The sequence below is a fragment of the Indicator indicator genome, chromosome 1, assembly GCF_027791375.1.
Source record: "Indicator indicator isolate 239-I01 chromosome 1, UM_Iind_1.1, whole genome shotgun sequence".
Taxonomy (NCBI): domain Eukaryota; kingdom Metazoa; phylum Chordata; class Aves; order Piciformes; family Indicatoridae; genus Indicator; species Indicator indicator.
In genome coordinates, this window is record NC_072010.1 from 66,734,415 (window position 1) to 66,760,922 (window position 26,508).

The window sequence follows — 26,508 nt, forward strand, 5'->3', positions numbered from 1 at the left end:
ATGGCTCACCTGGGTGAACGTAAATGGACTCACGTGTTCCCTTTTCTGGTGGTAGGTATTTATGTGCCTACAGGTCTCTCCAGCCTGCAAAGATAACTGTGTTCTGCTTGGATCTTTGCAAATAGCTGTGATTTGTCATGACATAGCTACAGGTGACTTAGGAACTGAACACTGATGAAGTGATTGGTTTCTAATCAATGAAACACCTGAGCTCGTGCTGCTTAAACTGAGATTGCTAGGGAGGAGGAGGAAGGAGAATGATCCAGGTTGGAGCAGAGCCAGAAGGTGCTGGAAAAGCCAGTCAGTCTGGATGTCACATGAAACAGTCTGATCATGGTTGAGACCCGAGGCACCATATTATCTTGGGTTGTTATAATTGTCCCTCACAGTCACATTTATGAGGATTTATTAGAGCTGGGAGAAGTGAAGGTGCAAACAAAGGCATTTGCTGTTCAGGAGGAAACAAGAATTAATAGGTCAAGAATCACAGCCTTCAGTATTTTGAGAAGGAGCTGTGCCAACAAGCACAAACATCAGCGCTCTGAAAAAGTCTTAGAAGGACCAAGTTGCCTACATACTGGTACCACTTCTGTTTCTGAGCTTTAGGAGTGTTTACAATGTTTACAATGTTTTGCCATGTTTACCCCACTGCCTTCTGAGCCACAGCATGTGGGCAAGGGGAGGGAGTGAGGCAATGTGGACAAAAGCAATGGAAGTGACTCTGGGATGGTCTCTGGTGACAGGTCTCCCTGGTGTACTCTGTCAGTGCTGAATACTCCAACTGCGGCGAGAATGAATACTACAACCAGACCACAGGCATGTGCCATGACTGCCCCAAGTGCGAGCCAGGCGAAGAGCCTTACATGGTAATTTCAGCTTCTTCTGCTGGTAGGGGGACACACATCAAGCACCAAATGCAAAAACCAAATGTTTACATTACTGTAATGTATAGGTTGGAGAGAAAATGGGGAAGGACAGAGATGCTTAAGCAGGACTGCTCACACCTGAGGGTGTGTCGTGGGAGCAAGGCACTCCACATGTGCATGCTGGTACAACACATCCCAGGAGCAACCTGTTGGAAATGGTATTGTAACTGTTGTAAGGTAGAAGTTTTGCTCATAGGCTCTGCATGATGAGTGCATTCTCATCTCAATAGTTATTTAAAATCTGATGCTACCATTCCATGTCATAAATTGGTTAGCATAAATTGGTTAGTTTGGCATGCACACCGGTCCCCTGCACTGAGGGTTTAATTTTGCTCTCCCACTAAGATGTTTTGGCACTAGAGGAACTTGGATGCTTCTGCAACATTTTAAATTACGGTTCCTAAGTAAGTGTTTGATTTACAACAGATAATTGTTGCTTATTAAAAAAAAATAAATTACTGAAATCCTGTTTGGTTTTAATGGGATAAACATCCTATTGCAAGAATTTCACACAGTTGGTAGTCCTGAACAAGTATGTTTGAATAATAACCAGTTTGGTTTTGTTTCATTTAATCTAAACGTAATGTTCAGCTGGAACATGTGAGTTCAGAGGTTACAAAATCTCATCCAAACACTGCCTTTTGTAATGTTCCTTCTGGCCTCTTTAAGCATGAAAGCCAGATCACTGATATCCCTGCCATAGCTCTCTTTCCCCTCTAATCTTCTTCTCTAGTCTTCAATTTTCCATTCATTTTCTGCCCGAGCAGTAGCTGAAATTCCCTCATGTGGTTTGTTGGAATATGGTATAAACAGCTATGGGGGGGCCACTTTCAAGGAGAACAGTGCCCTCCAGGACACAGCGTGCTACATCCTTATATCCCTCTATAGCCTTTTTAGGAGGGGCCAAATGACAGGCTTCTTTCCCTTGGCATGACATTGTGCCACACAGCCAACAGCCCAAGATATGAACAGTCATTTTTGCTAGAAGCTAGTGTGCAGCACAAGCCTTCTTTTCACTGACTTTGTGTTGTTGCAGACATGTGGATATGGCACCAAAGATGAGGACTATGGCTGCATTCCTTGCCCTTCAGAGAAATTTTCCAGAGGTGGTTACCAGATATGCAGGCGGCACAAAGACTGCGAGGGGTTTTTTCGAGCCACAGTCATGACACCTGGAGATCAGGAGAATGATGCAGAGTGTGGCCCTTGTCTCCCAGGGTAAGGATTTAACCATGGACCTTTGCTCTACCCAAGGCACTGCAAAATACCTTTTTTTATGTCAAAATTTCTGACAGCGTCTCTTCATGTTCTAGCTGACTGTAGGTACAATGCTGTTGACTTATGCTTTCTAATCTCTGCTACAAGAATACATTTAAGTGTTTCAAAAGCACCATTGACTTTAGCAAATCAGATGATGTAATTAATCTTACTGATATTACACTGGAGAAACAACTCTTCGGAACAACTAGAAAAACTGAAACTTCTCCTCCTACTGGAAGTGGAAAGGGAACAGATCATGTACTCGAACGGATCATGTACCCAAGCACAGGTGTGCAGTGTCGTTTTAGATGGTATCAGAAATTCAAATTGGCCTCCAGCTGCAGCTTCAGAGAGCCATCTTTGAAGTCCTACAATCTACTACCCAGGTCCATGAAGATGCCATCGGTACCCTGTAGAGTTGATGTTGGCCCTGTAGGGTATTTAGGAACTGGCTGCTTTGTCAATAGTTGAGGTCTTTAGCTAGCATGGCTATGAGGTGAGATTTACCAAGGCATTTTAGTCTCTCAGGCTCCTTTCTACTCAACAGAAACAGGTCTAAAGAGTTGCTGATGTGGTGTGTGTGCTGTTGTTCAGACACAAAACAAGTTCCAGGGGTGGCTGAAGGGGCTTAAAATGAACGCCATGACGTCTATCTTTTTAATGGTGTCTTACACTCAGTGTAATTCTAATAGTAATGGTGACAAAGCAATCATTACATAGAGTGTGTTGGCAATATCTTCTTGACTGTTTTGCCTTTAAAAGTCTGCAAACCCAAGCACACATTTGCTTTCTCAGCTTTTTTTTTTTTTTTTTTAAGGTGAGTAAATACTCTGAAACACAACCTCACCTTACATACCTTTTCAGTTTCAGCCAGTATGCCTCTTTGGTTTAGAGAGTAATTCCTACTGACATTTGGCTTTTCTGTGGTTTGCAGACCCTGTACAACCTACACTACAAAAGAGGCCCTGCAAAAGAGGCCCTGCAAGCCTCCAGGTTTATTATATCAATGAGTCTGTGTGAAATGTTCACAGTTTACAAATAAAAAGAAGGACTTGTCTAGCTGCCAGATGAACAGACTGATGATGTGATTTGAACTGAGTTCCCTCTTGACTTCCCCTCATATATCATAAAGAGCAAGAAAGTTAAATAGTGGCCACAGTTGCTCTTTTGCAATTTCTGTCAGGACTAATGAGGTCACCCAGGTGGGAGCGGAGTGCTAGTTGAAAATAATCAGCTTGCACAGCTGGTGCTTGGGGAGCAATCTCAAAACATCGTGTTTGCACAGGTGTAACCTGGAGCAGAAACTGGCCTGCCTGAGTCTGGCAGTGTGCCACTCTGTGTGTGACTCTCAGGTCCTGGGATAGTTTGACAAAGCCAACAGCTAAGGAGAAACATCCTCTTACTCTGAACTTGAAGAGGTGAAATTCTCATGATAAATTAAATATGTGCTAAAACAAGCTGTGAAGCTGCCTTGAGTCCTTATGCAGCTTAAAGAGACCCCAGACATTGTTCCTGTGTGATGGTGGGGAAAATACAGAGGCCTTGCATCAGAGTAGAGAGCTGGTGAGCAGCAGCAGCAGCAGACCAGCCACCTTCCTCATTGTACCCAGTGACACAAGCACCCAGGTGAGTGCCAGCTGGCTGAGTGTTCCCTTGCCTGGGCAGTAAACCTCAAAGAGCCCCTGAGTCAATGAGAGGGAAAAATCAACATTTCCATTTTCAGAAATATGCTTCCATAGTGTAATGCAAACCTTCCCAAGGTAACAGCCCACATGCTGCAATCTATATTTAGGGGCATCTCATCCCTTTGCAATTTTTCACCATCTCAGTAAAGCAGCCTGAGGAAAAGATGAGCACATGACACATTCTGACCAAACACTTTTAGACAAAACACCACTGAACTGGCAGCCTTTTCCCCATGGTTACAAATGCCTTCCTCTATTGTTTACTTTAAAATAGGTGCTAGATAATGATATATTTTTCCATTTTTTTTCACTATTACTGATAATCAGTTTTAGGAAAGAAGGAAAGCCTTGGTATAAGAGCATGGGTTATCACAGAATCACAGAATGTTAGGGGTTGGAAGGGACCTTGAAAGATCATCCAGTCCAACATCCCTGCCAGAGCAGGATCACCTATATCAGATCACACAGGAATGCATCCAGGCGGGTCTTGAACATCTCCAGAGTGGGAAGCTCCACAACTCCCCTGGGCAGTCTGTTCCAGTGTTCCATCACCCTCACAGTGAAAAAAATTTTCCCTCATGTTTCCATGGAACTTCCTATGCCTCAACATCCACCCATTGCCACTTATCCTATCATTGGGCATCACTGAGCAGAACCTGGCTCCATCCTATTGGCATTCACTCTTTACATATTGATAAATATCAGTGAGGTCACCCCTTAGTCTCCTCTTCTCCAAGCTGAAGAGCCCCAGCTCCCTCAGTCTCTCCTCATAAGGAAGATGTTCCACTCCCTTAATCATTTCTGTGGCTCTGCACTGCACTCTTTCAAGCAGTTCCCTGTCCCTCTTGAACTGAGGGGCCCAGAACTGGACACAGTATTCCAGATGTGGCCTCACCAGGGCAGAGTAGAGAGGGAGGAGAATCTCTCTTGACCTACTAATCACACCCCTTCTTATACACCCCAGAATGGCATTGGCTTTCTTGGTCACAAGAACACATTACTGGCTCATGGTCAACTTTCCATCCACTAGGACCCCCAGCTCCATTTCCCCTTCATTGCTCTCCAGCAGGTCAGTCCCCAACCTATCCTGGTACATGGGGTCGTTATTCCCCTGGTACAAGACTCTACACTTGTCCTTGTTGAACTTCATTAAATTTCTCCCTGCCCAACTCTCCAGCCTGTCCAAGTCCCACTGAATGGCAGCACAACCCTCTGGTGTGTCAGCCACTCATCCAGTTTGGTGTCATCAGCAAACTTGCTGACAGTGCACTCGGTGCCCTCATCCAGGTCGTTGATGAATATATTGAACAGCACTGGTCCCAGTACTGACCCTTGAGGGACTCCACTGGATACAGGGCTCCAACTAGACTCCATGCCACTGACCACAACTCTCTGACTTCTTCCCTTCATCCAGTTCTCAATCCACCTCTCTACTCAATCATCCAGACCACACTGCCTCAGTTTAGCTGCAAGGATGCTGTGGGAGACAGTGTCAGATGCTTTACTGAAACTAAGACAAACCACATCCACTGCTCTACCATCACCTATCCACCTGGTTATGTCCTCATAAAAGGCTACCAGGTTGATCAGACACAACTTCCGCTATCCACTGCTTCTCTGTGTTCAGGTTCCCTTCCATGTAAAATAGGAATAATACTGTTTGTCACACACACAACAGGGACTCAAGACCGTGGGTAGGGAAGAATTTAAAAGCTTAACTCCAAAGCTGTGATCCTCAAAACCAAAGTTCAGCTGCCGGTGAACTTGGGAGGTACCTGGAACTAACCTCCTTGACACTGCAGGCTTCATCCACTGCTCCTGTCCAGAAGATCTTTCATCACACTAAACAGAACAGGACAAGAAGGATGGAATTGCAAAGAAATTATTTTATTTTTAAATGTAGGCAGAGGTGCCTCCACTGCAGACACTTCTCCTTTTCATGTGTTTGTTCATGGTTACAGCAAATCTGGATTCAGTGCTCTTCTCTGAGGGGTTTTAAGGAAGGAATGTCGTTTTGGCTGTTTTTCAGTCTTGGATTTGGCTTGTAACATTTAAAAATCTGAGGCTGCAGGTGCTATGAAAAGACAAAGAATTAGTCTCATAGTGGAAAAGTAACACTGTGAAAATTCATTATTTCATTACTGGGCCACTTCCTCTTTTTAGTTCATGATATAAAGGGATCAGGTATTTCCAACACTGCCTTTAATATTTGGTGCATTGCAGAGTAGCCATAAATCTAGATCTGTTGCCAATGCTTCATATGAGTAAATCATTCATGTTTTCAGCTACAGAGCTTTTGACTCATGTGGGTGAACTCAGTTGCTTGCCATGAACATCCTCTTCAGCTTTCTCTACATGTCGTCCACCACTCTGCAATGTGTCAAAACCCAACAAATATTTCACCAGCTTGATTTCATTAACTGTCAGAAGAGTTGTCTGTCTTTGCAAAACCACTGCAGCTATTAGACTGTGGATCCTTACTGTCCTGTATTTTCATTATAGATTTATATATATATCTTTGGACTGCCACTCTTTTCTTGTTCTTTTTTTTTTTTTTTTTTTGGCAGTCATTTCTTGTTTATTTACTAACTGCTTCACAATCTAATGTGAATATAACACCTATAAGAGAGGAAAGATGTAGTTTTGCCCCTGAGAGAAGGGTGGATTGGCAGATGGGGCACAAGAGACATTTGAAGAGCCAGGTGCCAGCAATTCTTTTAAAACCAATAAGAAAGAAAGGAGGAACCATGTTCAGTTTACCTGCTCTCTGAGGTACCACCAGCCCCTGTTCCCACCTTTCATCTCTGCGTAGTCATTTCCTGGACCTCTATCCATTATTTGTAGGCAATTTGTCATTCATTGATGACCAACTGATTTTGATGAATAGTTTTGGTCAGTGATTTCTGACAGTGCATACTTTTCCCAGAAAAAAAAGCATACTGCGTGTGCATAGGCTGGTACCTAAGATCAGAAAACAGATTGCCCTTTGTGTAAAGTGTTTATTATGTAAAGTGTTTATTATGTGAATTTATTAATTTATTCATTAACATTTATAGTGATTTCCAAGTGATTTGGAAAGACATATCCATAACATTGACTGTGTATGATTTTGATGCAATTTACTCAAGAGGTTGCCAGTTCTTGCATAACCAATCACCTCAGGTGAACGCTAACTTTATTAGCAGTTCAGAACTTCCAATAAGGAAAAACTTTCCTTCGTGCTGTAATTCCATTATCAGGGACTAACTATACAGCAAGAAAGTAATGAAAGAAGAAAAGCTGTGAAACCTAATCTGGCTTTCCCTGGAAGGGTGGTGATTTTATATTCTGATTTGGCTCAGGTTTGGTTTTAACGTTAAGGAGATTGTTCTTGTTTGTGAAAAAATTAGCCAACTGTATCCAACTGGTAGTCTTGCTTGAAAGATAACTGCTCCGGAAAATAGCATTCCCTTATTCTGAATAAAACTTATTTTGGGGCATGCTGTAAACTGCAGCTTGCACTCAGCAAGGAGAACAATGTTGTTTTAGGCAATGATACTACTGCTTGTCATGAAGGCTTGATGGCTGATTAATTGCATTTTAGGAGGAAAGGAAGAAGAGAAACACTGCCTCCATTCACACAGTTAAAAAAAAAAAAAAAAGGAAAAAAAGAACGATCTTTGCATCAAATTGCTTATAAGAGAGCTTTTCTGAATGATTTTATCACAGTATAATTGGTTGCTGCTGAACCATCCTCAGTCACAGTATATTAATTTACACTGGTTTGCCTCATCTTGCTCTTCCTTTCAGTTACTACATGCTGGAAAACAGACCTCGCAACATATACGGGATGGTGTGCTACTCGTGCCTGCTGGCGCCTCCTAACACCAAAGAATGTAAGTGCTCTGGGGTTCCTGTGCTTTTCGTCTGGTTTTGACTTGCAGTCATATGCAAGCTCAATATGAAGTCTTTCAGAGGTAATTATTATATTCAAACAATAACTCCATCTTCAGTAAAGCAGTTTCTGCTTCCAACTATCCTTGCCAACAGGACTAGAAGCTGAGCGCCTAGGGAGAGATCATTGATTTTAGAACCTGCTGGTGTTCAACTGTGCTCTGGTTTCCAACTGTTAACAATTGTATGACTCTGTGACATCCCATACAGGTCTTATTATGGCTACTCAACCAATTGGCAGAGGAAGTCATAAATTCTGTATTTTAAAACTCATCTTCAGTTCAGCTATGAAACATGGGACACTTTGTAGATCCTAGTAAAATTGTGTGACAACTTTTCACATCCTTTGGCTTCAAACTGATACAAGGGCTGATGTTTGCATGTGATTGTCAGTACTAAGAGAGCTAATTTTGTAGATTGCATTGACAAAAGGAGCTGCTAATTGGGAAAAAAAAGTGTGTGTGTGTGACACTCCAGCAGTACCCGTTTGTTTGCATTTGTGTGAAATGAATGGATACATCCTCCTGCCATGGAGAGAAGGGACAGCCAGGCACTATAATGCAAAGACAACACCCTAGAAAACATACTTCTCCTTGAGGAAGTAAAGAAAGTAGGAGAGGAAAAAAAATGGAAAAATGAGATTCTCCCTGAATGAACAAATTAATTCACAAACCTCTTTCAGAGAATCTGGAGGAGCAGATCAGGAGAAAAAATCTCTGAAAAGCCCAAAACAAAACAAAACAATCAGGCAAATGAAAGCCAACACAAAAACAAACCCAAACAAAACAACCACAACAACAAAACACCACCACCAATAATAAAAGACAAAAAAAGAAAAAAACATCAGTCCCACAGAGAAATCTGATGCATCTAAAACTGAAATTCTGTTTCTATTCAGTTCTTTTAAAAGTCTTTATCATGGTAAATAATTGCTATCTTTTGCCTGTTTGATTTGAAAGCAGAGGTTGGCATGAAAGACATGAGCTTATTTGTGTACATAAAGAGCAATTAGTTCAGATGCTGCTGAACTCTGCATCATTTGTGCTCTGTGTGGATGTCATGAACACCTACCACCTTTCCAAAAGTTGTAGGGCTCAGATGAGCCAGGGGATAATTATCACCACACAGAGCTCCTGGTGAGGATTAACAGCCTGGGGGGAAGCATATTGTTTAACTGTCTGAATGCAAAGCAGCAAATCATCTGTAGAGTCACTCGCCCTACTCAGCTACAGAGACCCACATGGTCCTGCAAAGTTCCTGAGAAAGCAGGAGTGGGCAAGGGCAGGGTGAGCATGATTTTGGTGAGATAGTTCTGTGTTAGGAAGTGAGGTAAATATTAGGTGTAGGGAGAGGTGGAGAGGTAAGTGAAAGCATAAGGGTAGGAGTCTCATTGGGAGATATGGATGTATGGAAGGAGGATGCAGACATGCCTTCTCCTGCATGTGAGTGCAGTCTAGCTGCCTGGTTGCTGGGAACGCAACTGTGCCTGCTGCTAGCCGATAGCCAGAAATTAATCCCTTCCTCAGCTCTGGTGGCCTGTCTCAAACACATGCTGAAATGGGGTTTTAATATTATCAAACATGTTGTAGTTTTCTGATTTGGCAAGGAACTGCCAGAAGATCTTAGAACTATTATTCAATTCAAAACCCAAATATTGTCTTTTATAGGATATCTGGCAGACACAAAATATAATGTACTTAGTTCTGTAAGTAAGGAAGATACGAATTCCACAACTGATTAACCACATTCAATTTTTTACTTGGCAGACACAAGAATAAATATATATTATGTTGGAGAGGAATTTAGGCGGGTGCATAAACCAACAAATTGACTGGGTACTAACATAGGAGAAAACAGTAGCCCTAGAAAGAGTAAAAATTACCATTTTAACCAAATCTATGTAATCAGCCATATGAGTACAAGTGTTCAAAAAGTGGGAAAGCTTCTTAAAATCAAAATGGCTCAAATCACTAAGCTCAGGCAATTTGGTTTATGATGTCTAAACCTCTAGACCCTGTTTGGAATGGCAGTTCCCTAACTCAAAGGCAACCATTTGTACTCCAGATAGAAAACCAGCCTTGCTGCAGGAACTTCTTGAAAAGCTCACTGTTACGCTGGCAGGAAGCATAGCATTAGCAGATTATCTCTATCACACGTTTCACTGTCATGAAATTATACCAGTCAGTGTAAAGAAAAGGTAACATGTCAGTTTTGGAGAACCACATAATTTTTTGAGGTTTGCATGTTCAAAACTCATCAAAGTGCTGTGCTTTGAGCACTAACCTTAACGTGAGCACACAGCTTCTGTCACATGAAGGATAACATCAGCTCGTTGGTAGGAATGGTTCTTCCATGGATAACATCCTTCTGTTTACTGATTAGCTCTTGTGGTGGAGAACCCAGAATGATAACTCCAAGTGGTCCAAGTGGAATCTTCTCTTTTTTTCTTAAGACTTCAAAATAGCATTGAACAATATTCAGGAGACAACCTCTCACTAAAGTGATGACTCTGCCCTAGAGCTCCTTTTCTTCAAAGACTCCTGCATGAAGCACACTTCTGGAGAAAGGTGACCTAGTGAACGATGGCAAATTACTTAAAACCAGGAAACTAAAGACGATAAACTCTGGCTCTGTACTTCTAGACAGAAAAATGAAGGCAGATAAATCCTGTTTCAGGCCTTTAGCATGTCTGAAACAGGGTCAGAGGACAGTGGTGCTCCCCTTAGGTGGAAAAATACCTTGTTGGGGAAGTGCCTGGTCTGTGTGCCACAGAGGGACAGAGGGAGAATGAAGTGAGGTGTGTGTGCGCTGCTGCATGGAAACCTGCTCAGAGAATTTGTCTGATGATACATTTTATCTGGCAGAGAAGTATTTGGGTTTGATCAAAGTGTAAACAAATAGCTTTCAACTCTAAGAGCCTGCTGTGTGACTTTCAATTCCTACACACTCAATAAAACTTGAAATGGATGGGGAAAGGAGACGAACACCCCATGTCTCAGCATCTGAAAATATTAGTGTAGAAAGCACTGAAAGTGAGAAAGAAATTCCCTGAAGAGTCTGTGTTGCCTACTTTTTTGTTGTGTTTCTTGTTTTTTCCCTCTTGTCTTGAAAGTTAAATAGCACAAAATAAGTTGGAAAAGATTGGGAGGAGAGTGAGACATTTCACAGAGGTCAGCACTCCAACTGAGGAAAATGTATGGAGAGGTTATGGTGTTTAAACTCTTTGGACTGAAGGATGGGAGCAATGGTGTTGAGCAGCCTGGGAGGAATACCAGACTTCACCTCAGATGACAAGCAATAGGCGTCTATGGGGAAGGGGCTGTGCATATATGAGCACATGGATATGTGCTGGTGTAGCAGGAAAGACTTTTCTTACTGGGAAAAGGATAAACATCGCCATAAAGATTGCAATTTTGCATTATCTTGTGCACTGTGAAATACCTGTGGAAGACTTCTGGGCTCTCAACATGCAGCTCCCTCAAGTCTACTGTGCCTCAGGACCGGTCTGCTAAACACAGAGAATCACAATGCCAAACTGTCAAAGACGTGAGACCTTCAAGCCGTGCACAAAGCGGATCATGATCTGTTACTGCCCCTTGCTGACAGTAAACTGGCATATGGTACCTTTGTGATAAATAGCAGCTCTGCAAAAAGCAGGAGAGGCAGGTTTCCTATGCAAATCAAATAATGAGCACCAAACCAGTTTAAGAGGTGGTTAATGGTGCTGGATTTTCTGTCAACACCTCTGGATTTGGAGTCACTACATAGAGTGTTTTTATTGTTTTTGTGTTGGTAGTTTGTGTGTGGTTTCGGTTTTGGTTTTGTCTTATTCAGTGTAAGGTGCATGCAAAAGACAGAAAATTTAAAAGTACTTGGAGTCTCCCTGGTAGAGAAATTGCAGCTGCAATTCTCAAACAATTTGTGCTCCTCTCTCTGAATTTTGATATTCACCATTGCATTTCAAAAATGAAAGAAGAAACCAAAATCAGATACTGATACAAAAACTTGAAGAACATTTACTCTGAAGTTGTTTTTAACACGTTAGCATCATCAATGCAACTCCTTGTCCCACTCACAAATAATCAATCTAGAGAACTTTAGTAACTGACTGAGGTTTTTCTTTTTTTTCATCTGTATAAATATTCATACACAAAATACTGTTATTTCCTCTTACCTTTTTTGCTGCTTGCATATTTTAAAAGCTGCAGTAATTAACCTGTGTAAGTTTTCAAAGTCTACACCTACTGCTGATGCCTCAGGAATTTATTTAAAAAAAAATAATAATAAAATGCAGAAAAATAACAAAGGAAAACAAGTGGCTATCTTTTTAATTGCCAGAGAACAAATAGCATCGAGAAACACAGAAGATAATTTTTATTGTTGTATCATTAGAACTTGAAAAACAACTTGGAACAATTTGCTAATTGGATGGAAGCTTTGTGTGACAAGTTGTAACTGGGAGGTCATTTCTCTACCCATGTACTGAAGACCAAGAACTCAGCCTCCTTCACTGAAGTTCTTAACGCAAACCAACCTACTGCCCAAACCACTTGTATTCGTGAAAAATAAATTATTTCAGAGATTTTTATTTTAACTCTATTCTTTATAGTATCACAGAGTTTCTTTCCTTAACAGTTTTGTCCTTTTAGAGTATGATCAACATCAGGACATTTTGTTTGGTTTCGTTTTGTTTTTTCTTCTGTTTCACGTTATGCTTAAAAATGGATAGGCTTGTTAGCTGGAGCTAACAAACTTTTCTTTGGTGTATTTTTTTATTTTTGTTGTTGTTATTTTGGTTTGGTTTGGTTTGGTTTTTCGTTTGATCTTGGAACACTTCATTCCTCTTCACATATGGAATGGGTAAAATGTTGAAGGGACTCTTTATTGTTCACTGGTGGTATGGTCTAATTCGCAGTCCATTAGGGTTTGTCTATATGAGGAAAGGAACCTAATCTTAGGACAAAACTGGCCAGCCTCAGCCATAAACTTTCAAAGGGTGTGATCCGAGAAGCAAATATGGGGTATGCTGTCTTTAACCGCTGAGAAAGTTTGGCCCAGGTATCACTCAGGAGGGCATCTGCTCCCATGCAATTCTCCTGAAAGAAAACTCCAATCACTTTGAAGTTTTCGTTTGTGCCGGAGCTTCAGCTGCCACAGGGAGCACCATCTACCCATGGGAGATGTTGCAAGTTTCTTCAGCATTGCTGTGGCCAGGCTAGCAAGCTGCAAAAATGCAGAGCTGCAGCTTTCCACTGCCTGTACAGGCTGGCCATGAAGATGCAGGTGAAATGGGACAGCAGCATCTTGCATGCCTGTTCTCTTCCTTCTGATGCTCTGAAATCATCATAATAAGGTTTAAATGACAATTATCCCCTTCATATTGCACAGAGAAAGAGATGATAATGCTGAATTTCTGAGTATAGGCTTAGTTCTTGGAGCATGTGCCTATGACCAGTACTGTGCAGTGATTACAGCTCCAAGTGAATCCTAAGCAAAATTTCAACAGATGCAAATGAATTGTCAGGCTAAAGCCACTTCGCTACCCTGGCGAAATGAAAAGAGAGAGAAATAAAACAGTTAAAGTCGTTACAGAGAGCACAACAACATAAAATACTTCCTTCTATGTGTTTGAACAGCAGTGGTTGCTTACAGTGAGAATGACCAGACCAGAAATAGAAGTGTGAGGAATCTTTGCTATCACCATTTTTAGGAAGTTCAGCCTCAGCAATTAGTTTACTTCGTGCTCTTCCTGGTTTAATCACTACCCTCACTGACTAAAGTATCTACTTGTGTCACCAGGAAGCATTAGAGTAACTTGTCTTACAGTGTGCTCTATGTCTTCTGAAAATAAAAGACAGCAGAATAAAGAGTAGCAAGTCAGTCTTCCATTGTCTAGGGTCTGCTCTGTAATTAGTGATTTGCAATGTTTTGAGAACTGGTTTCAGTTTGATTACTGAAGTAATGTAGACACCTTGGAGAGTGGTTTGGCTTTCCCTCCTGCTTCAGCTTTCAAAGTGCACAGGGTTTATATGAAGTGTCATTTCCTTAAGTTTAAAACCAAAACTTTCATGTAAGTACCTGAACATAAATTTACATCAATTTGAAAATTCTGATGTTGGCTTTCTGCATGTCTAGGTCTTTATTTGTGACTAGGTTTAGTTATAATCCAGTTTTCTATTATTTTGTCAGCCATAAACTATCTTTATTGAATTTCATCTCAATTAATTTACTTTTAATTTCATATTCCAGGCTGTATTTATTTATTTTGTGTGTGTGCTTTAACTTACTTTGCTCCTGTAAACAGTCTCAATGATGGCACTTGCAGCTTGGTTAGCTGTAGCAAGTATACATTGCTATTCGTAAGGGGACCATGGCTGTGAGAAAAGGGATGCACCAGAAGAAAACAAGCTGTACTCAGTGGCAAGAAATAGATACATATATACACAAGCAATTTTTTTAAACACTTCTTATTTTAGGATCAGTCTGATAGTTTGTTGTATATACACTTTGGGTATTTTTATAATATGTTATTAAGTATTAAATCAACTTTAAAAAAAAAAAAGCTGTTGCTGGCTGTGAGCAGCAGTCCTTTGCATGGACCAGTAAGCTGACACCACCAGCGACATATGCCAGGAGCACATATGGTCTCATACTGCACCAGATTTTATTCCAACTCTTGCAAGGGGGCATGTTAGTAAAATCTCCCCTCTGTGCCCTCCTCCTCTCACAAATCTGGTTGTTCTGTCACTTCTTACTGCAAGTCTGTCCCAAGATATGTGAACAACTGCAGCAGTCCTGTTAGATGAAGCAGAAAGGTTCTTTGAAACAAACAAAAGAAATATTATTTTATTGCCCAGAATTTGTTCACTGTGAGGACGAAAGTCTGACTGCGTGGCAATTTAAGTTAAAGTTACCTTTTGAGGTTAAAAAAAAAAAATCTGAGTTATTCAAACATGAATGCAAATTCAATTGTTCTTTTAAACAATCATTTAAAAATGAAACTGTACTTAGACTCCAAGAAATTATATTTTTTTAAATAAAAATATTTATAATGTAAAAGCAGACTAATCTTCAGTGATAAACTTCTTTCCTAATGTCTATCACATTCCTACAATATTACTTACAGGTCTCTAGGAATATAAAACTCTCTTTTGCACAGCTATATTGCTGTGCAATCCATCAGTCTGTCTTAAAACAGAGGTGTTTCTATATGTTGTGCTGTAACACCTTAGGATGTCTCTGCCTGAGCTATACCTAAGTCTTTCTAGATTATGTAAGTATCATCTATATTGGAACAAGAATTAATAATGTGGTTGGGATGCAAAACTGGATGTGCACAGGAACAACTGATATTGCAGACCTGGTGTAGTGCTGAACTGGCAAAAAGCAGCAGCTACAAGTTCTGTTTCTTTTTGCTCACACAAAGATGAGACAAACTGAACTGCACTTCTGCAGAAGCTGGCATTTTTGGTTCCTTTTGTAGTGCAGGTGCACAAATTGGCACTTTCTTCTAGGCCACATCTAAAGAAAAATTCTTGGCTCATAACGAATATGCCAAATTATTAAATTTGATAATAGGCTTAAAATATGCATAAGGACTAACTCCCACCTAGGCATATGTAGAAGGCCATCGTGTTCTAGCACCAGCCTTGATTTTGCCATGAAAGGCACTACAGAACAAATGAGGTGGCCCCATTCCCATGCAGAGAAAATTCTACTCTGGAGATGTAGCAGCTCTCTGCTGTGCATAGGAGAGGCTCTTGTGAGTGCAAGGCGTGGGCAGCATAGAGTATCCTGGTGGGTAGAGACAGGTGAAGAGTGACATGATGCTGAATGAAGAATTGATGACCTTCTTACTTACTGAGTGACTTACCACCTTGAGAGGCTCTACTTCCTTTCACAGACAGGGGGAAAACATGAGGTTAACAATGGCAAACAACTGAAAGATTGATTAGGCAGAAATACTGCAGTGACTACATATTTCAGATGAAGGAAATGAGAGAGACGAGAGTTTGATAAAACTTGCTTATGGAGGAGACGAGCTGAAGCTTGTTAGATAAGCTCCCCAAAGACAAAGCAGCACAATTTACAGGTGTTCACTGAAAGACAGTGTAAGAGAAGCTATTGTTGACTTGTTGCAGCTTGCAAGGACTACACAGAATTACAATTGGCTGTCAGTGGATTTGCAAGGGGGTTTGCAAGAATAGGCAGGATCCTGGTGGCTGTGGGTATGAAGGAAGTGTTGGGCTACAGCACTGGCCATTAACTAGATTTCCTCTGTTGTCTAGCCATGATGAATAAATACAGAGGTTGAGATCAAGGATGATTCGCTTCAGTTTCATGAAGAATTGTTGAAAAATTAACAAAATACCAATCTTTAACCTCCACTACATGAAGATGGCACCTTCACCTACTGATGGTCTACTATTGTATTGCAGTTTTGGGAGCTCATAACTAGTTATTCTTACAAGAAAGTCTGTCACAGAGAAGGAAGCAAAGGCAAGGCTGATGTAATCTGCCTGTCATTTAATGAAAAGCATATATATACATACATATATATATATGAAAAGCATCTCAATTAACAAATTAGTATATTTAAAATGCTATTAAAACACTGTTTCAGTCTGAACAAAACCCTCAGTTATAAATAAATTAATCCATTTCCTTCCAACAAATGAGGTCTGACAGAAGTTTTAGCATTGGTAAAGAATGTTTCTTTTGAAAACACCTGCAAATCACCCTTTGTAACCACTTTAAGTCTGCAATTCTTCATTCACTATGTGCAGCTATGCTTCATGTTAGGTAATACTTATTTGTCTTCTTAGAAAACATTTCTCTTAATGTCTGTTACTTAGTTCTTAACCGTGGAACATTCCAGACTGCTTAATTTCCTGTCAGGTTTACCTAGTGGATTTAATTCCTCGGTTAGTTTTCAACAACTCTAGATGCCAAACTAGCTTGTGCAGTTGTGTGCTATGTGCACCTTACAGATGACTGGAACAGTCTTTTGGCATTAGGTCTCCTAAATTTAATTATCACTGGACTTTTCTGTAGACAGCTAATACAAAGCAGGAGGGATTTCATTGCTTCTCCAAGCCAAAAGATATTGTTGATAGTTGCTGCTTGCATTACCTGCTTACCAATGATATTAAAGTTTGCTTGGGAATGAGGAGAAGGTTTTCTACCAGCCCTAACTTTTTTATTCTGTTTTGGAATTCTATGCCAACACCATCCTCCATGAAAGCATTCCCATCAACAGCCTTCTTCCTAACAATATTCATTGTTGTCTAGTATTGTCAAAATATGTTGATTTGTGACTTGGTCTAATGCCTTGAAAACATGGTGTGTGGCAACATCTAAAAGATTAATATGAACTTTTAAACTTAACTGTAGAATTTAGACATGGAAACCCTTATTGGACAATCTCACTCCTCTGACAGTGTGAAGTGTTCCTTCAAGTTCTTCATTTCATTGATTTTGTGGATTTCCTCCCTCCCCAGAATACAGATAGGGACCGACAGGGGAAATCATAAGAAACATACTGTCCAGCTAGACTGCAGGAAATTCTAATATTCCCTTTTATGATACCCATGAAACAGAAAGGCATTCAATACTGTTATCTGTCACCTTTCTTAGGTTTTCCTATGGGGTCTTGAGTGCTTGCACACATTACAGTGATCCTGCTAGTGAAGGATGGTTGTGAGACACACTAATCCAATGAATTTACCAGCTGGGACCTGGGACCTGTAGTTGGAAATGGTGGAGTGGGGGCTGTAAAAAGGTTAATTCATCACCTGGATCCTGGAAAAATTTCCACTACCCAGGACAAAAGAAGGGTGGCCAGCAGATCAAGAGGTGATTCTGTCCCTTTACTCTGCTCTGGTAAGACCTTACCTGGAGTACTGTGTCCACGTCTGGTGCCCTCAACACAAGAAGGACATGGACCTGGTAGAGCAGGTCCAGAGGAGGGCTACAAAAATCATCAGGGGGTTGGAACACCTGTCTTATGAGGACAGGCTGAGGGAGCTGGAATATCTGCAGGGGGCCAACAAGAAGGCTGGAAAGACACTGTTCCCAAAGGCCTGTATAGGTAACATAAGGAACAATGGTTTTAAATCACAGATTTGGACTGAACATTAGGAGGAAGTTCTTTACCATGGGGATAGAGGAACACTGGAACAGGTTGCCCAGGGAGGTAGTTGAGTCCCCATCCTTGGAGACAGGCAAGGTCAGGCTCAACAGGTCTCTGAGCAACCTGATCTAATGGAGGATGTCCCTGCTTACTGCAGAGGGGTTGGACTAGGTGACCTTTGGAGATCCTTCTCAACCCAAACAATTCAGTGATTCTATGACAGATCTGTAATACAGAAATCTATGTATCACAGTTGTCCATGGCTGTGTCTGAGGATGCTTGGGTTTCTTCTACATTCATAACTGTTCAGGAGCTCTGACTTCTTCCACTCCTTGTAGATGCTGCACAAAAATGTGATCTCTATACAATTTTCAGTATGCCAGAAATGTGTGTTTGGATTAGTAACATTTCAAAAAGCAACAAGTTCATTGATTCTTTGGTAGTGTTTGGGAAATGCAATCAAAGCTTGAGCCACGGTATTCCTTTGACTAGATGAATTAACCGTGGAAGTTTATGGCATTTCTGCTTGTATTGCAGGCACTGGGGCTACCTCTGGCATTTCGTCCATTTTTCCAAGTACCTCTGGCACAAGCACTTTCTCTCCTTACCAGCATGCTCACAAAGGTAAAAGTGCATTCACATAGTTAATTTAGCAGCTGTTTGTTTTGAAAATGGCATCAACAAAGTGCAATCAAACTGAAAATATCTGTTGTGAATTTCATTGCCACTATTTCCAGACTTCTAAAACTCTGCTCAGTAATGACATCAATAAATTTAGCTCATTCTTTGTAGCCATACAGAAATGAGACTATGCCTCAGCAAGGCTTAGTTTAGACTAATGAAAATAATTTAATGCACAAAAGACAGGCAGTCTCTTATTGAGCTAACATAAACAGTTCTCCAGCATGATTACTAGGTTTTAAAAATACGTGAACCTGAGATGACACAACAGGAATGATGCAGTTAATTAAGTACTGTCAATGCTGATCTTCCTAGTATTGTCTAGAAATACGATTGCTGAGGATCATGTTTTCAGAAAAATTAAAATTTTAAAATATCTGCCATTTTTCTTCTTCCTTCTGTGGATTTTTATTTCTAGCCTTTTACATCCAAATTCTGCTTCCAAATACCTTTTTTGCAAACCTTATTTTAAATTCATCTTCTTGCCCTGCTGCATTTTAAGTCTGTGTTGGAAAAACATCAGTTCTTCTACATGTGCACTGTGTTTTCCTTTTTATTGCACAGCTTTTGAGGCAGCCATAGCTATCAAGGATCATTGTAGCCCTTATCCCATTTGTTCATTTATTTATTTTTATCTTTTCAGTGCTGTCTTCCAGAATACTGTTAGGAAAGCTGCTGTTCTGACTTACATATAGCTTCCTATATTATTAACGGATAATTTCCTACATCTTTACATCTGATTGTTAATTCTTAATGAGTACTGTTAATTGCTTAGTGCAACATAAGTGTCAAGGCTTTGAAAAACTATTAGTTTGCCTTTGAGATGGAACAGTAAGTTTTTCACTGCTTACTGAGTAACTAAGACTCAGATCACCTAAACGAGCATGCCAAATGTAGGTGTAGAGCAGACCACAAACTGTTAACTCTTCTCTGCAGCTCTGAGTTGCTTCTTTATGAAAATATTTGTTGTTGTTGTTTATTCCAGCAGATCTTTCAGGACAAGGACATCTGGCTACAGCTCTTATAATTGCAATGTCTACCATCTTCATAATGGCTATTGCCATTGTCCTTATCATCATGTTTTACATTGTGAAGACAAAACCTTCTGCTCAAGGTAATTTTTCAGCACATGAGATTTTAGCTGTAAATGGTATTTTTAGATAGTTTCTCAGAATAATTAGTTTTTTATTTTTATACTCTAGCTTGCTGCAAGAGCCACTCAGTAAAAAATGTTGAAGCTCAGGCTAACACACAAGAAGAGAAGAAAGAAGTGCAAGGTATAAATAATTTTTTTTCTGTCCAAGAAAACATTTGGCTTCAATACTCCTAATGTATTTCTCTTAATTACAATTTCTCCTTTGATTTGTACAGAATCCATGTCAGTTTGCTAAAGAATTGTGTCTAATAATTTTTGTCGATCTAGAATGTCACTTAATGCATCAATAACGATTAAAATTGTAACAGATCTATGTTTACCATAAGTTTGTCATCAGAACCAGCTGTTGAGACAAAACACCAGTCTCACAATTCATTGCCAATTTAAAGTTCTCTCTTTGTTAATCTACAGAAAATGTTGTGATATTCTCTGAGAAGGAAGAGTTTGAAAAACTTACAGCAGCTCCAGCTAAGACTGTTAAAAGGTAGGTAAAAGGCAAGCATACTTCCAGTTTGACTGAAGTGGGGCAGGCACATAGTCACCCAGTCATCCTGGTACAGAGAAATACATGAAGAACAAATTATATGGGTACACTGGTAGTTTGCTGCAGCAGGAAAAGGCTGGACACTTTAGTAGGCTCTTCCTCCTCCTGTTTCTGAGAGAGAATGACAGACATTTCCCAAGAGAAACATGCGTCCTTCCCCCTCCCTCTGTGATTAGTTCATTAGCTCTTGGGGCTCCTCTTTTTTGGGATATGTGTTGTTCTTGCATACATACCCTCGGTAGGGTTCCCTGTAATTTTTATGTAGTAGGAATAAAAATCTCTGCTCAAGGCTTCAAGGAAACTCCTTGTCTGTAGCATTATCTGCATGGTACAGTGATAGTTTTTCTCATTTTGTGTCTGCCTGGAGGCCAAGCCTGGCAGGATAACATGGTTAAGGTGGGCTAAACACTGTCCTCAGTTGGCAAATTCCTTTGTAGAAGGATTCTTGCAACCAATGCATGTCTGTGTAACTCGGTGGGCATTGTACATATACCCCTGGACAGGTGGATGCAGCTACATTCACTGGATTCCAGAGAAAAGGCATTTTAAAAAATGGAAGACATTTTTATTCCATCAACCCATAAGAGGCTTCAATGAGACAACCATATCCTTCCTTTTGCAGTGAAAATGATGCATCTTCTGAGAATGAACGACTTCTAAGCCGTAGTATGGATAGTGATGAAGAAGCTGCAGTTGACAAGCAAGGGACTCCAGAGAGATGCTTGTTATCTTTAGTGCATTTGGCCAGAGATAAATCTTCTACAAGCAATAAATCAACTGGGGTAAGGCTATTTTGAGATGTAAAAATTGAGAGCATTTTTCTGTGTTGGGTTTTTGGTTTTGTTTTTTTTTTTAAGAGAGTAATATACAAACTATCTCCACCCCAATGCATTACAGTGCAGACCAGACTAATTTACAAGAGCTTCTTCAGACAAAATTATTACAGAATCTGCTTTATATAGTGAAATATATGTACCTCTGTACTGTTCAGGGCTCAAATTTCCTACAAGCGTAAGGAGCATTATACTTTCCTTGGAGTATTATACTTTCCTTTTAGTATTATATTTTCTAGTGCAAAGAAAGAAAAAAACATTCAGGGTCAGGTTGGATTGGCCTGATCTAGTTAAAGATGTCTCTGCTCATTGCAGGTGGGTTGGACGAGATGACCTTTAAAGGTCCCTTTCAACCCAACCCATTGTATGATCTATGGAAAAAAAAACAAACACAATAGCGAGCCCCCAATACAGCTAATGCTTATATAACTAACCCTCATGCTACATTTAACACAGAAAATCCAGATCAGGAAAACAGTGTAGCAGCACAGCTGGTTTCATACAATAGCATCATATCAGAGTACCTTGACCCAGTCGCATTGGTACGTCCATGGCACAGACTTTTCAATAATATCCGGTGCTGCACTTAGGGTTTGCGTATAGTTTTGAAGGACACACACATGCTTTGAAGGTTGCTCACATGCTCTGAATCCGCTGCTTGTTTTGCTGTAGAAGGCCTTCACTTCTTCCTCCTGAGCATGTAGTACTCAGGACGTTTTATCTCACTTGGAGTATTTCAAGGCACAGTTTAGGCCACACTTCCCTCACACAACTTTTTAGTTTATATTAACACGAAGCTATCCTTAGAAAGAAAGTGTCTGGCTAGATATTGAAAAGATATTTTTAGTACTTCAAAAATATTTTTTTAAACGTCAATAGGTAGGACAAAAATCACATCATTAATATCAAATATCGGATATCCTTCAAGAATAAAAAGGTTTGAAAATGCAGCTTTTCGTGTTTGCATGTTTTAAAGTGTTGGGAGGGCTCAACTCAAGCTTTCTAAAGCAGCTCATTCTTCATCTGAGTCCAGACATACACAATTTCAACTGAAATGTTTTTGTGCTTGTAGCCAGTTATGTAATTGCAGACAGATATGCATTTGTGGACAGTTATGACCATCTGAAAGTAACTTACTTCTCCAATGCTCACATTTTAAAATTCATTTTTCTGTTTTAACATGCATCTCATGGAGTGAAGACTACTAACACAGCTGAAGACAAACTTTACAATGAAAGTGCAGATTGCATCAAGATCCTCCACTCCATGCTTAATATTTCACAATTGACACAGTTGCTAGAAGTTAGAAAAGCAGTAATTTGCCTCAGGGTGGAGATTAAGCAACATTTCTAGCACAAGAAAGGGCATTAAGTAGCTATTTGACACGGGTGAAAAAAGTTAGAAGCTTGCTCTTAACCAAGTCTTCAGCTTCCTAGTTAAAGCAAAACTGTTATGCAATGAGCTGCCATACCGATGATCATTAGACTCGAATTTACTTTGCTTAGAGCATAAACTTCCCAAATACTTGATTCTCTGGCTCTGGTAAAAATAACATCCTATACAATTCTTTATGGGCATGAAACTATTTAACTACTCTCCTTGCCCTAAAAATGACAGGAAAATGAAAATATTATCCAAGAGTTTGCTTAAGAGGAGTTTTAATAAATCCTACTACAAGAAAATGTCTTGTTTACAAGGTTCAAAAACAGCTAATCCAAGCCTACAATAGCAACACAAGTGATTAAACACATGCAAATTATATCAAAAATATCAAAAATATGTGAACAACAACCAGTGTCTTCATGGCATTGCCCTGCAATGAACACACTTGCACAGCATCTATGCCTGCAAGACAGGCTTGGGATGGAGCAGCCACTTTGTGGTCTCCAGTTGCAAGTCTATTAATCCAGATCATTGATGTGCCTTACCCTTTACAGCCCAAGTAAAATGAGTAAATATTGCCATAAAACCGAACCAAACCAAAACAAACCAAAACAAAGCAAACAAAATAAACACCATACTGAAAGTAGAGCCTTTTTCCCTAGCCTGGTTTGTGGTGAAAAGTGGCAAATTTGTGGAGATAATGCTAGAGTCCTGTCAAAAAGACAGCTTTTCAGAAAGCTCAGTTCTAATGAGAGCTGGCAGAGGGATAACAATTCCAGTCCCTGAGAACTCATGACATTCTGACATTCATTTTCACTCCACGTTGATTCCAAAGCCAAACCTTGAGAATATTTTTGCTAAATGAAACTATAGCAAAATGTTGATTTTCAGCTTGGAAAATGTCAGCTTTTTAGTCTGTTTGTTGAAAATGAGTGGAGCACCCTGGACTTCAGATTTTCCACTCCAAACTGTTACTGATTTTAATATTTTTTTAATCTATTCCTAAAATATTTCAGATTAACCAAGCAATATATCATGGGAAAAAAATGGTTAATTAGCAATGCACTAAGCAGTTCTATGTCAAATGACTGAAAGGAAAGTCCTGTCCTCCACAGTCCACTCTTCTGGAAGAAGACAATTTCAGTATGAATTTAAGTCCTGTCGTGGTTTACCAGGACATGCCTGCAATAATTGCCTGAGTGCATATTATTTGATTTATCTTCATTGTCAGGAGTTTGCTCCATCCTGAAAGATAAATAAAACATACAAACACTTGGAACAGAAATGTAATTGATCTAAAAAAACAAAAAAGACTAGAAGATGGAATGAAATATTTTTTTGCAGTGGAAAATTAAATCAGAAATAGGTTTATGCTTCACAGAATAATTGCTGTGTCCTTTTCTTTGCATCTTCAAAAGGGACCCTTGAGGACATTATGTGATAATCCCTAGTGCCATGAAATGAAGATCTTACACAGGTTTTCCACTGTTGTCTGCTAATTGTTTACTACCGTGTCTGAAAAATTAATGAAATAAAACTCTCCTCATTTAGATTCAGAGTCGAAGGAAAAAGATACTTGACGTGTATGCCAACGTATGTGATGTTGCAGAAGGTGAGTGCACAAAACTTGCACCTATTCACTAACAGCACAAAATTAGATCACAAGTATTTGCTTTAAAGTAAGAAAGGTCTCAGCCTTCCTATAGAATGCCAAGTCCCAAGCCAGGAAAGACTCTGTAGGCAGATTTATATTCACTTGTCAGGAACCCCATGGTGTCCTGACCCCAGAGCTGTTCAGGCTGGCCTTGAGCTGGAGTGTGCCATGGAGCTGGAGTGTGCATGAGCTTCCTTCCTATGGAGAACAGGAAGAATAAGAAGTCCAGAGAGGTTGTAGATGCCCCCTCCCTGGACATGATCAAGGCCAGATTGGATGGGGCCTTGAGTAACCTGGTCGAGTTGAGAGATGTCCCTGCCCACAGCAAGCAGGTTGGATTAGATGACCTCTAAAGTCTCTTCCAGCCTGAACTGTTCTGATTCTATGATTGTATGATAACACTGAGTTGGACTGGGACATGCACACAGACCAAATCTCTAAGAAGCAATCTTGCATTCTCCATCTAGGGGAAACCAGTTTGATTTGTTTAGTTGCTTGGATAACAGACATAAACTAGTTCCAAACATGAAAGTGTGATTTGGGAAGGGTCAGGACTGAGGGTAAGACACAAGTCTTGCTTCTCTAAATCCTGTCCCACCTCTCACAACAAAAAAATCGGAGTTTCCAAGTTTTCCATGTTTTAACCCTCTTTAGCACTTGACTACCCAAACTGTTTTGGCAGAAGAGACATGAATTAATTTTCCCGCAGAACAGGAGACACGACTCTGTTTATTCACACACAAGCACACACACAAGTTTCCTGTGGTTCAGGTAGCTAATTACTGCTTTTGAGTACAAAGCAGGAAAACTACAGAAGCAAATGACTGGTTTGGAAAAATACTGTAGATGATTCTCTCCTCTGTTCTGCGACCATGAATACAGACAAAAAATGTCCAGGAAAAAAAAATAGCTTTCCCTCCACAGGATGAATGTTAAATCCTCTCTAGAGATTCAGTGATAGTAATGACAACTGAGCACTCCAAGCAGGGACTTTTATGCTTTCGAGCATCTGGCATCATTTTTTCACCTCACTCCTCACATTCCTACAAGGGCAACTTTCAATTACAGAGATGTTACAGCAGCTGCTGGTGACAGATTCAGGGAAGTGTCAAAGCTGTCTCTTGAGCTCAAACACAGCACCTGATGTGCAGAGGTGTATTAATGGAGCTGCTCACTAGGGATACGGTTGCAATATACTTTTTCTAACAGCTAGTAAATTGTTGAAGGAAGGGCCAGTGCCATGGGAATTCTTCTAATACCTCTTTTGTAGACAGCTTTTTACCCTAATTATTGTACCCTATAGTTACGAGGAAGAATTAATTTGATAAGACACAGTAATAACTTTGGAGCTAGACATACCTATCATGGGCTATCAGTTGAAGATTTTAGCTGTCCTTATTGCTAACAGTATATACTGTTGTAATTTGATAAATTTCTGGAATACTCAAGACTCTTGAACAATCATCTGAAAATAAATGCCTCACTTTGCAGGCCTGAGCCCTACAGAGCTGCCATTTGACTGCCTGGAGAAGACCAGCCGAATGCTCAGCTCGACCTACAACACAGAAAAAGCCATCGTGAAAACGTGGCGCCACCTTGCCGAGAGCTTTGGACTGAAGAGGGATGAGATAGGTGGTATGACAGATGGCATGCAGCTATTTGATCGCATCAGCACGGCAGGTTACAGCATCCCAGAACTGCTCACCAAACTGGTGCAAATTGAGCGGTTGGATGCCGTCGAATCCTTGTGTGCAGATATTCTGGAGTGGGCACAAGCAATGCCTGCTCCTGAACCAGCAGGGACTTCCTGATGTTTCCTGCCTGGGACCTGCACTTCCACATCGTTCACATGAACCATGATTCCAGCATCAAAGACTTTGGACAAAAGACCATTGATGTCTCTTCTACAAAATTGTTCCTGATAATCAACAGGAAGCTCTTCTCTTTGACTTCTGCAAAGGTGAAGTTACACATTTACCAAAACAAGGACATAAATCTCCTAGGAAGCTTGGTATGAAACATCATTCAACAAAGTGATCATGTTAAACATGATAATGATTATAACTGGACACACAAATACCCATTTTGCAGTCTGTGTATAATTGAAGACAATCCTGCTAATGCCCTTCCTGCCTGGCCTTCAAGAAAGCCATTGAATTGCTCCCTGAAAATATTTCTGTCTCTTAGGGCTTTGTTCAATGCTTTAACACTTACAGACAAAAGCAGTACCGCAGCCACCGTATCAATGAAGACACATTAGGCATGTGCACTTCTGCTGCCCCTGACACATTTAATATCTAATCAGTTTCATTTTCCATACT

General features: G+C 40.3%; 1 protein-coding gene across 1 annotated transcript; it reads left to right on the forward strand.

Annotated features, from left to right (window-relative positions):
* Positions 1-25,998, forward strand: EDAR (ectodysplasin A receptor). The gene is made up of 11 exons (XM_054388036.1): positions 1-51; positions 744-866; positions 1,963-2,144; positions 7,661-7,746; positions 18,474-18,560; positions 19,606-19,731; positions 19,820-19,894; positions 20,185-20,257; positions 20,940-21,099; positions 24,085-24,145; positions 25,679-25,998. Exons 1-11 carry the CDS (start codon positions 1-3, stop codon positions 25,996-25,998), a joined length of 1,344 nt encoding a protein of 447 aa, XP_054244011.1.
* The last annotated feature ends 510 nt before the right edge of the window (positions 25,999-26,508 follow it).